This window comes from Agrilus planipennis, unplaced genomic scaffold (genome assembly GCF_000699045.2).
Source record: "Agrilus planipennis isolate EAB-ADULT unplaced genomic scaffold, Apla_2.0 scaffold59, whole genome shotgun sequence".
Lineage (NCBI taxonomy): Eukaryota > Metazoa > Arthropoda > Insecta > Coleoptera > Buprestidae > Agrilus > Agrilus planipennis.
This window is the reverse complement of record NW_020438942.1, coordinates 108,538-121,022: the sequence shown is the minus strand read 5'-3', so window position 1 is coordinate 121,022 and position 12,485 is coordinate 108,538. Positions and strand designations below refer to the sequence as shown.

General features: G+C 36.2%; 1 protein-coding gene across 2 annotated transcripts in view; it reads right to left on the bottom strand.

The window, feature by feature from the left end:
• The window catches only part of LOC108737875 (fat-like cadherin-related tumor suppressor homolog), a 39,088-nt gene that overhangs the window by 11,793 nt on the left and 14,810 nt on the right, over positions 1–12,485 (bottom strand). For both annotated transcript variants that reach the window (XM_025974588.1, XM_025974589.1), the window contains exons 3-15: positions 8,677–8,953; positions 7,808–7,914; positions 7,539–7,746; positions 7,377–7,438; positions 7,162–7,317; positions 6,982–7,089; positions 6,761–6,913; positions 5,351–5,561; positions 3,705–4,747; positions 2,002–3,123; positions 1,010–1,142; positions 725–949; positions 58–495 (exon numbers count right to left, since the gene is read on the bottom strand). In XM_025974588.1, the coding sequence (XP_025830373.1) occupies positions 58–495; positions 725–949; positions 1,010–1,142; positions 2,002–3,123; positions 3,705–4,747; positions 5,351–5,561; positions 6,761–6,913; positions 6,982–7,089; positions 7,162–7,317; positions 7,377–7,438; positions 7,539–7,746; positions 7,808–7,914; positions 8,677–8,953 (4,243 nt within the window). The remainder of the gene's footprint in view (positions 1–57; positions 496–724; positions 950–1,009; positions 1,143–2,001; positions 3,124–3,704; positions 4,748–5,350; positions 5,562–6,760; positions 6,914–6,981; positions 7,090–7,161; positions 7,318–7,376; positions 7,439–7,538; positions 7,747–7,807; positions 7,915–8,676; positions 8,954–12,485) is intronic.

Below are 12,485 nucleotides of genomic sequence, written 5' to 3'. Positions count from 1 at the left end.
CTAAGACATAACGTTGAAGCGAGAGAAGATTTAATTTTATAAACATCACATTCTTACCTGTTAACCAGACGTGAGTGATGCTGGACAAACTTGGCATTCCTTGATCAGTAGCCACCACAATGAAATGGTGCAATGTTTTTCGCTCATGGTCGAGAGATTGCTTTAGATAAACCGTCCCATCATCTTCGTCGACATGAAAATAGTTCGTTGAATTGTCCCTATCGTTTAAGATAGAATATTTTACTTTTCGGTTTATGCCTGTGTCATTGTCTTTAGCGAAAACAGTTACAACTGTGCTTCCAAACGGAGCGGCTTCCGAAATCGAAACGTTGTAGCTTTCTTGATCGAATTCTGGAGGACAATCGTTTACATCCTGTACCACGATCGATACTGGAACCTCTGCGTGAACTCCGGAAATAGAATCCGTCGCTCGAATTATTAGCTCGTACTGTTGCTTCATTTCGAAGTCCAATTCGTCGATTACTGATAGCAAACCTGAGGAAAAATCAATAATCTCTGCTGTTACTTATTAGAGAATATAAGAAAAAAGATTGAAAAGGAAAGTGTAACGTCTAAAAGTAGAATTCAAAATCAACAAAGTTTCAGTACCTATTGTTGAATAAATCTTTCATCTTAAATTTCCTGAAAGGCGAACGAGGTGGTGATGACTTAATTAGAAGCGCGAAACCTAAAAATAACTTTAATTATCATTAATTAGACTGACCTGTGTTAAAATCGAGAGCAAATTTTTCCTGGTCATTGCCGCTAACGATGGTGTAAATGAGTTTTCTTTCAAGAGGAGATTCGGCCTGAATTAGAACTGAAAGCGGTGAATGTAGTTCAACATTCTCTGCAACTTCTTCCGAATAAAATTGTTTCTTGAAAACGGGCATCGATCGATCAACGACTTTGATGTGAACTTTGACATCCGTTCTGCAGGGCGGAATTCCTAAAACTCATACGCTAGAATTCTCTTCTTTCTTGTCTTTTGAATTTATAACGAATGTACCTTTATCGTAAGCTGCCACGACCAACTCGTATTCTCTATTGTGTCCTTCCAAACTTTGTTTCAACTCTATCTCGCCACTTTCTCGTTGGACTTTGAACAATTCTCCATGGCCTTTGATTAACTCGTAGCGAACCTTTGATAAAGTGGACCTCCATTAAAATTTTAGATTGAAAGTCAATAATGTGGCATTTTATTATTTTGAAAAGGAATGGAATAAATCTTTAGCAATGCAACCTACAGGCCAATTCATGTTGACTGTCTTTTGGAAGAACGAAAACGAAGTATGACAATAGTAAGTACCTATATATTTGTTTATAATTTACTCATGTTGTTTTCTTGAATTGCTGGTCTTTGTTTAGTCAAATTAAATTAAATATTTTATATCATATCCTTATTTTTCATAATTTTTACCACTTTTAAACTAGTTCTTCTATATTAGACACCAGTCAAAATCGAAAGAGCCTTGAAAATGTCCAACATAATGTCGAAAATACATATTTTGATGCGATGTAAACCCAGAATCTCGAGTTTTAAAATCAATTTAACAAAAGTGAACTATTCAAATCTTTTTAATTATTTAACAGGAAGTCAGAGACTAAGTTCTGATTTTGATATTTTTAAGATTCAACTTTAAATCCTTATCTAAAGTAAATCAAACAGCTGAAAATCATAATTTCAATAACGATTACAAAATTTTACTTATTTCAAATAAGATATCAATATTAATAGTTCTACAATCATTACAAATAAACAAAATTAAAAATTATAATTTTCTCTTAGGTATTTCTATTAAATAAGCAAATCCATTTGAATAGTTTACTGTTAGCATTTATTAGCTGGGTTCTATAACTGACTATAATGCTTTACAATGAGTTTTTCAATAAATAGAAGTCCATGATGTGTTGGAAATGAAATTTAAAAGAAAAACGATTAGTTGACGATTTTGAAGTGAAATTGAAAATGAATAAAAAATAAAAATCCTAATTGTGTACCTCTCCATTTTCAAACGAATCCATATCGATGGCATGGACTTTGCCGATGACGCTTCCCTTTTCATCGTCCACTGAAACCACTGCATAGTATGGGAGATTGACGAACATCGGGCAATTGTCATTAACGTCCAAAACAGTAACGTTGACCATAACGTGCGCCACTCGCGGCTTATCGCTATCGGGCACTCGGCTAATCGCTTCCACGATCAATTCGTAATGATCTTTTATTTCCCGATCAAACTTTTTCCCCGTATTACGAATAACTCCGGACGTGAGGCCAACTTTAAACATTTGCGTGGGATTCAAAATTCGAAACTCAACATGTTCGTATAAATCATTCCCGAGAACATTAACGACGCACACGGTGGAGACTTTCGTCGAATTTTCCAGTACGGTTCCCGTATACATTTCTTTTTGGAATACAAGACCCGAACTTTCCGAAGGGATTGCTTTCACGTATACTTTAACGACTGAAGAGTGTTTACCGTCAGAAACACGTACTTGCATTCGATGGAACGGTTTTAAATTGTTCGGATCGGAGACGGTTATGGTACCGGAACGTGGATCGTTATCAAAGCTTCCGTCATTTCCATCAATTATGTCGTACCTGAGATTATTAGAGTCTTCGTCGCGATCTGTGGCGTTCAGTTGCACGACAGTGACATCCTTGTATGTTGGTAATAGGACAGTGGCGTTATATATGGATTTTGAGAATTCCGGCGGACAATCGTTAACATCCGTTACGACCACATGAACTTTGGCCGTTGTTTCAGATGATAGACGCGGTTTGCCCAAATCGGACACTTGAACGTGAAACGTAAAATGATCGAAAGTTTCGCGATCGAGACTACGGACCGTCTTTAATGCACCGGTATTTGCGTCTATGCTGAAGTATCTTTGTGGCAAAGATTCGATAATATCGTATTGTAAAAGGGCATTTGTCTCGGAATCGGCATCAATTGCTTTTATGACCAACGGTTCACTGCTACTGGTCATGACAAGTGAATCGATAGCCGCCGCTTCGCTTATTGAGCCTGTATAAGTGGCTTGAAGGAAGCGAGGAGCGTTATCGTTTACGTCCAGGACATGGACAATCACGTGGCATTTGACAGTAGCACTTGCCTGAAAATAAAAGGAGAAGAACTAAGCAAAACGGAAATAATGAGGATAAAGGAGATTTAAGGATTGAGCAACTTTGTATAGACCTGGAAAATATTAATGGCAATATTTATTTTTCGATTTTATGTTCTTAAATATACTCATTCTCAAGGAAGTTATAGACAGCCGTAGTTACCGATGAAACGTCTTACTATGAATTCCTTTTAAGTGAGAAATATCAACGTGAGACTGAACCGAAGAGTGTCACGTTGAGAATGCTCGCACGTGTCCTGCCAGCAAAGTTTGCCGTGGTAAATGAGAAGGACAATGTGCATCACATGTCCATACAATGAGGCTAAACTTTCTTGACAATATTGGAACGTATGAAAATTGAACCAGTACATCTTATTATTAAACAAACTTCACGTTTGTTTGTCAAACTGCTTGCGAAAGGAAATAGCTGAAACGTATCATTCCAAGTTCCCACTGTTTATTGAATGCCAATTTCAAAATAATTAGAAAATCAACAAAAAATTAAGTCATTAAAGAAAAAATAAAAAAACTGTCCTTTAACATCTGCTTTATTGTACAGTTAAGATACTTACCATATTTGATGCTAAGACCGTCAGGTTGTAGATTTTGTTTCTTTCGTAGTCGAGTTCGTTAGCGGTAACGATAACACCTGTACTTGGACTGATTGCGAAGTCCATATCATCATTTCCACTAATTATCTCGAACTGTAATGAAGACGTGCTCTTCACATCCAAATGAGCTACATATCCGCCTAATGGTTTATCTTCAAACACTTCCGCAGCAACTTCTGCATCGACGCAACGCGGTGGAGCGTTATCGGCCATTGCGACCGTTATATGGGCAGGAATTGACGAGGCCAAACTCGGATTGCCATGATCCATAGCTCGGATGTACAAGGTGTATTCGCTGGCCGCTAAGACGTCGAGTTCTCGAGTTATCCGGATAACACCCGTTTCCGGATCGATACCAAACGCGTTACCAACATTACCTCCCGTAATCGAGTATGTAACTCGACCGTTTTCCCCATGATCTTCGTCCACAGCGTATGCTCGAAGTACAGCACTACCGACCGCTGTCGATTCGAATACTCGACCGACCAAAATCCGTTCAGAAAATACAGGTGTGTGATCATTATGATCATGGACAACAACGAGAACTCGAGCATAGTTTCGTTTTGCTGGTGTACCGCCATCCCTAACAACAACTGTTAAATAATGTTCGGAAATTGTCTCTCTGTCCAAACGTGACGCTAGAGTGATGCGGCCGGTCGCAGAGTCGACTTTGAATGTTTTAAGGGATGCGGCGTTTCTTGCAGAGTGCAAACCGTATATAAGCTTTTTATCGTCGTCCTTATCAGTCGCTTGCAATTGGAGAAGCTCCGTTCCGACGGATACGTTTTCCGATATCTCGGCTTTGTATAATTGTTTAGAAAATTCTGGACGGTGCTCGTTGATATCGATTACAGTAACGTCGAGTCGAGTATATACGGTCGTAAAGGAATCAGTGACGCTGATGTTCAGAGTATATTCGCTTTGGACCTCGCGATCTAGTTGCCGGGCTAATAAAACATTACCACTATCACAACCTATGTAAAATTCGTATCGAGGATCGCCACCTAGAAGTTTTTGGTCAATTAGATACCTACCATATCCTCGAAGAACTTAATTGACGAAGTTTTAGTTAGGGCAGGGCAAATTATCGATTATCTAATCGATTACCTAATTGATTATAAATCGATATTTATTTTTTTAAAGAAAACCTATTTATCAAATAATCAATTGATGTAATCGATTAATTTATTATAGGATTAATCGCAACCAATTAATACGAAAAATCCAAAAACTTAGAAATCGATTTTTAGTCCAATAAGGCTACAACGTGTGTAGCTAATATTAGGGCTTTGACGATGACCCAGGAAAGCCAGCGGCAATGCACGTAAACCTTATGTTGGCTCCAACCACCACCAAAATCAGTTTGGAGCCGGATATGAGACATGTGCCGACAAAAATTCTAGAATAACATCCTGTTTGCTTTCAAATAAGAAGATCAAAAGAACAACCTCATCTAGAACATGTATTATGTTTGGGTTAAGTATTACTGATTTTTTTTAATCGATTTTTCCGATTACTCCAAATAATCGATCGAATGGATAATTAATTGTTAGATTCAATAATTGCCTAGCCCTATTTTTAATCTGTATAACAAATGCAGTACTTACCAACGATATCGAACCACAAAACGTCGCCGTCTTCGTCAGTAGCTTGAATAAGGGTAACAAGAAAGCCTATCTTGTCATTTTCGGTAACTTCGACCCTTGATGAAGGTTTTACAACGGGGGCATTTGAGTTTTTGTTTCCATTTTGAACAGCCAATATTGATACATGAGCTGTTGCACTCCTTGGTGGAGTTCCGCCATCAGTCGCTCTGATCTAATGATTTACAAAAACCAAAAATGTTGTGCTTCTTCAAACTTTTGCTTAAATTCATAGTTATAAGCTTTTTTTCGTTTTAAAGTACTTTGGAGTATGTAATTTAACAAGTTAATATTTTGAGTGTTTTTAATACGAATAATACATTATTAAATGACTAATATTGATTTCTTGGATTAATTATTCTTTGGAAACAAAATTTAAATCTATCAGGAGAGCTGCCGTTCTACATAATATTTATTTGGTGACACTACTTAACCTATGTCACCTGCTGTGTTAAGATTCAGCAAAGGTTTGCTATTCTACATTCGTTCAATCGTTTAGGCCTTAGGGTGGAAGTAATGACCATTTCACACACGTGGAAAATAAACATTAGGTACCCCTCGCTTGAATCACAACCTTGGGTCTTTTGTAGATCGAGTTGTTCGTTTGTTTTAGTAATACAAATTCGCATCATTAGTTCGGATCGGTATTTTCCAGATGTTTGAAAGAACGAAAAAGAAAAACAATCCCGTGGTGCAGCTCTCGACGAGGAACGTTCAGATTTCTAAATAAAGCCAATTCAAAAACAACTCCAAATGAACGACAAACACAATAAATTTCTGTTATGTACAGCATTTTTATTGGTACGATATTTGTGTTCACGCTCTTAGATCATTAGCTGTTTGTTGGATTTAACAACGGAAGTGAAACGCTAACGATGGCCAGACGGAAAATCTAAAGATAGTGAAACTTTATATCTTTTTGGGTTTTGGTAGTAGAGTAGCGGAGAGGGCGTGACATACACAAGAGGAGGCGAAATTAATTTTCTTCTGGAAGTATTTTTAATCTCCTGGAGGAGACGAGACGCGTTCTGTTACCAAGTAATATTTACTGAACCATGCACGTTCCATCAGACTATTTTCGGACTGAAAATAAAAGTTCTGAAAGCACGTGTATTGAAGGCAAATAGGATTATTATGAGAAGAATTCTTCAACTTTAGATTCTTAGAAGAGTATCCTGTTTATAAAGAAATAAATATAATTTTAACATAAAAGAAATAACCCGGGCGAATCAGATACTTGATATTTATTGCTGGGACTAGCCAGAAAAGACAACTGCTTGAACATGAAACTGTGCATTCCTCCACTTTAAATATATGTAATAACATAGCGTATATATTGGACAAAATGGCAATAAAGCTGAAATTGATACTTACATTTAATTCATATTCTTGTCCTGCTTCCAGTGCCTTTTGGGAATATATAATACCGGTTGAATTATTTATCCTGAACCTACTTTTTTCCTTTCCTGATTTTATGGTATATTGAAGTTGTCCATTTATGCCAATATCCTTATCAAACGCCAACACCTGCACGTGCATTTACAGAGAAATAAAAATTGTTACTATGATCCCATAAATAATAATAACTTTATTACCCTCATGATAGGTTTAAAACCCAAAAGATCATCGGAAAACGATATCTCCCATTGGTCGCCTTCAGAAGTCACTACGGTATTATCATTTTCGTCCTTAAGGTTTTCAGTCTAAATTCCAAAATAATCATAATATGAAAAATTTTCCGATAAAAAATAAACGTGTTTACGATCTAATTGTACCTGAAGCATGTGGGTTTTAGGATCATCCGATGCAGAAACTTGAACTTTATAAAAGCTTTGTTCGAATTCAGGACTACTGTCATTGATGTCTTCAACCTTAACTACAACCCTAGTAGTCGATGTTAAAACAGGCCGACCGTTGTCCGATATAAGAATCTATGCAAATTTAACAAGAAGCAACATAACAATGATTAACCCAAAATAATTATAATTACTTCCAAAATATGCTCCTCTTGGTTTTCTCTATCCAAACGTCTACTCGTGGTTGTTATTAACCCTACAGAAGTTTAAAGAATATTTTAGAAAATGTTATTTCCTAACAATTTCGAAGTGTCCTTTTGCCAAAACACTCCACATATAATATTAACTTTTCTCACCCGTTGATGTGTTTATGGCAAAACACCCGCTGGGATTTCCGGAAATGATGCTGAACGAAATTTTCTGGTTTGAGTCAATGTCATTATCCGAGGCAGTAATCTGGACTATGGAATGCCCAGCTGGACTATCCTCAGGGATAGACGGATAATAGACTGCTTGTTCACTGAGTGGAACGTTGTCATTTTCGTTCAATACTTCGATGTAGACCTGTACATCATTTATTATTTATAGATTTTTGTTCTTTCTACGAAAAGATATTTTTCCTCACCTCAACACTGGAAGATAGAGGTACAATACCATGATCTTGAGCGTAAACTGTGAGCCAAAAGTGAGATTTTGTTTCGATATCTAGGATGGAAGTGGTTCGAATAGTCCCTAAAATGCGATACATTTTTTTAACAGTGTGACCCCAAAATAGCCCCATTTCCTCAATTTTGAATTCGGAATAAACATGGACATTAATATCAAAAAATTTGAATTTGTCATCTTCAAATGGCTTTCAATAAGTCGTTTTGGGTTAAGTACAATAAAACTCTTTCTCTATCCAAGGTTGTTTCTAGCAAACTACATACATGTAATACTTTATATTCCGATACCATCAGTTCATTCAAGGTCTCAAATGAACGTTTTTAAATTTTCCTGAAACAAAGCAACCCCTTTTCCTTGCTTGAAGCGCTTGATTGGCTCACTTGTATGCATTACAGTAACTCAACGTGTCAATCAATTTAAACGATTCCAGTCCCGTTTTGTTTGCCAATAGGTAAACTAATGAATACGTATTCTACACAAGTAAAGTCAAACAAATAACAGCAAATCTTATGAATAAATTACTATGGGCATTGACAATCTTTTTTTCAGTTTACATTTTTCATGAATCACGCGAATTCCATTTCCTTCCAGTCAAAATCAAAACTAGTGCAACATTGAAATTAAAAGACATTAGAGGCAGTATTCTAGACTCAAGACTATTCATGACACAACTCATCTCAGTTGTACGGTTTCGTACCTCAGAACCTCAACCACAGAAAAAAATATTATGTTTCTAAGATCGTTCTTGCGTGTGGTACACTGAAATCAATTTTTACGGAACCACTTTGCGGATGCATTAGTTTAAGTAAAGAAAGCTGTCCTATTTACCGTGATTATCAATGGAAAACACTCCAATTCCATCTCCTCCTTTGATAGAGTATTTAATTCTACTGTCTTCTCCCGCGGGATCTTGATCGGTGGCGTTTACTTGGATGACTACTGTTCCAGCAGGTTGATTCTCTAACACAGATCCCGAAAAAACGAAATCGGAAAAATGTGGCGCAAACAGATTTTCGTTAACGTCTACAACATTTACGGTTACCAACGTTTCCGATGATAATGGTGGATTTCCACAATCCCTAGCGACCACTTTAAATGTGTGAACCTGAAAATATCATATTTTGGACTGCTTTATTTCTTAGATTTTGTTTATAGTATCTTTTATATTTAGTATTAAAATCTATATTTTTGTTATTTATCACGATTTGTAACGTTTACATTTAGCGGTGTCAGTAATGGGACAAAATAGCACTTTTACTGTACCATGACTGGTATTCCCAAATGGAAGACTAGTTAAACCTGCTTGCAAATGACCCCAGCCAATATCTGATTTGCTTTGTGCTAATTTTTTATTTTAACTAAGAAGACTGGAGACTGGCAGTATTGTAGAACACGCTAAATAGGTCAAATCCCAATGCCAAAACACGACACTAAATATCCAAAGTACTTTTTGATAACAAAGTACCCTCATTCGGGGACTGGTGGGGTTTGAACTATTTAGTATGTTTCCAGTTTAAATAAATGTAAGGGAACACATTTGGCGGGTATGAGTCCTTCGGGCAAGCTCAATTCCTTAGTATAAAAGTACTTTCAGAAGCGCTTCCTGCAAGACAACTGCTTATACATTCAATCACTAAATGTTCATTTTATTAAAAAAAAAGCGGAAATGATACTTCATCATCGATTAGTGCGCAACCGTGAGTTTTAATGATAACAATAATTATAATTGGGGTAGGTAATTTTAAAAACAAGTTGGTCTGTGTCTTCGAAGACAAGGTATATGTCTGAAGACATTCAAATCGCTTTTGTTTCATATCAGAATAGAAGATTTCTGATTTTTATTTCTATTCCGAGTCTATCTGCCCTGATCCAAGTTTTTCTGTGGTTTCTTTGGATCTCTTACAGGCAAATGCTGGGGCAGTAATATTCCACAGATAATCTTTCATTCTCTTCTGTCTTCATTTCGTTCGTCTCATCTTTCTCACCAGAACCACTACCCACCCATTCCCATGATTCCTGAAAGGAGGCTGAAGAGGGTCTTCAGCGTAGTCCGGAGGGACTCCCCGCCCACCTACCAGCTTTACTGGCTGGTGGGAATGAAACCCAAAACCTTTCTTCGTTAAATGGTTTATATTTTATGATCAAATTTGTAGAACTACCCCCCTTTATGGTGTAAAATAGTAACTATCCCCCAGTACAAATAAGTCTCCCGTTCACTCAGCAGTTATTGGGCTCTGAACGCTGAATGGCGCCAAGTACTTAATTTATTTATTTTATCTTTCTACGTTACATACTTGTGGACCATTATTATTGTACCTGCAATTCTTTAGGGATAGATGTGCAAGGGCAAAAGATTAGTATGCTTAGATTTGCAGATAATATGGCAGTATTAGCATCTAGCAAGGAGGACCTAGAGATAGCTTTAAATAAAATGGAAGCGGTACTGACAGATCAGTACTGTATGAAAATAAATAAAAGTAAAACTAAAATACTGATATGCAAGGGAAGAAAAAGTAGGGAAAGAGCGAATATAAAGATAGGAGACGAAAAATTAGAAGAGTGGCTGATTTTAGATACCTAGGAAGTCAGATAAGTGAGGATGGAAGGAGTAGTAGGGATATAAAGCAGAGGATAGCGCAGGGTCGTGTCGCCTTTAATAAAAAGAAGTCACTTCTATGCTCGCGAACGATTAAATTAGAAATTCGAAAAAGGTTGTTAAAGGTGTATGTTTGGAGCACGGCGTTGTACGGGTGCGAAACATGGACAGTGGGAGCGACGGAAAAGAAAAGGTTAGAAGCGTTCGAAATGTGGTGTTATAGGCGGATGATGAGGATATCGTGGGTAGAAAAGGTTAGAAATGAAGAGGTATTGGAAAGAATAGGAGAACAGAGGACTCTATGGAAATCAATAAAAAATAGGCGAGATAGGTTGGTAGGACACCTTCTTAGGCATGAAGGTCTAGTCAGAGACATATTAGAGGAAGAAACAGGAGTTAGGAGGGGTAGAGGTAGACCTAGATTAGATTACTGTTCGCAAATAGTTATGGATGTGGGCTGTTCTAGTTTTAGGGAAATGCGAAGTTTAGCTCAGGATAGGAAAGAGTGGAGGTACGTGTCCAACCAGTCTTAGGACTGATGACCTTATGATGATGATGATGATGAATTCTTTAAAAACAAAAAAGAACGGGGAGTCATCAGTTTAGATTCTTTTGTATTATTTCTTTCGTCCTCATCGGGTAATTCCACTCGGGTTTGAAGTACAGTACTACAAATATTGATCAATAAAACAAAAGTAGATTTCTGTTTAGAGTGGCATTGATATAGTTTGCTTGGTAAGGGCAAATAACGTATTGGAATATTGCAGAGATATAAAAAATTATTTTACAAAATCATACGTAGGTTTATGTGTTGCTAGGTCGTTTTTCCAACGTTAGGCATTAATTACGACATCAGGCTGGAAATAGGTAGGCGTGTTTAATTCCGAATGTTCTCCTCTGTAAATTTATTCCTTTGAACGAGAAAAGCTTTGAAATGATAGTGATGAGAAGCAAATCAACATTTCTCATTAAAAAGATACATTCGTCTAACTGCACGCATGTCGAGAGTTCGTGAATGATATTTAACATCTAAGACGCATTAATATATTTTTTTTATAATTATTTATCTTATAAGGTATGTTTCTCTTACGTCAACAAGAATTTTGGTTGATCTCAAAATTTCAGAATAATTGACAGGATTGGATTGAATCATTTTGATAGCATATTAATAGGAAAGAATGCCATTGGTTAAATGGAAACAATTAGTTCAAAAACATACGTCTTTACACTGACTAATTAAAATAAAAAAAACAAAGAAATATTAACTTATATTAAATATTATTACAGTGTTCGAGTCACTATCCCATTTAAACTTGCAGATTCATTAATATGGACACCTTTATACTAAATATCAGCTCTATGAACTCGAAGAATTAAGAGTTAAATCATTCTTATTTTAGACATGTTTCATTTCAAAGTCGTCAGTCTATAAATATAATTGACCATGACTACTCTCTATCATTTGCAAATTACTTACAATTAATATTCCTACTTTTTAAAAATGATGTAATTTTTGAATTTAAACTCATAAATAATCAGATTGATTTTGTAAAATTATTATTTAATTTTTATTTGCAAAAAAGGCGGTAAGAGACTAAAGCAATTCTGTATGTAGACACCCCCCTATATTGGATTATTAATTAATTGTCATAGTTATAATAATAACTGAATGACGTTATTTATTTAGTTTATCTTTATGGATCTCATGTGTACAATTTTTTAAAAATTATTATGTGCAGTGTTATGAAAATCTTATTTCTTTTTCCGCAATGGCTAGAGAGACTCTAACGGCTATCGATCAGTGAGACGACAAAACGTCTGTGACGTCATATACATAGATCCTATCATGAAGTGAGTGTTGTCATTGCTGTGATGCACTTAAGTTTGATAGTCAATTTATGGCTTCTTTTAGCAGCATTGTAATATTGGAATATTGAAGGCAGTTTATAGTTGTTTGATTCTGTCTAATTATATAATTAAAATTTAATTAGAGTATACATATGTGACGTCAGACAGATACTTTTCTGCACTGAGACAAACG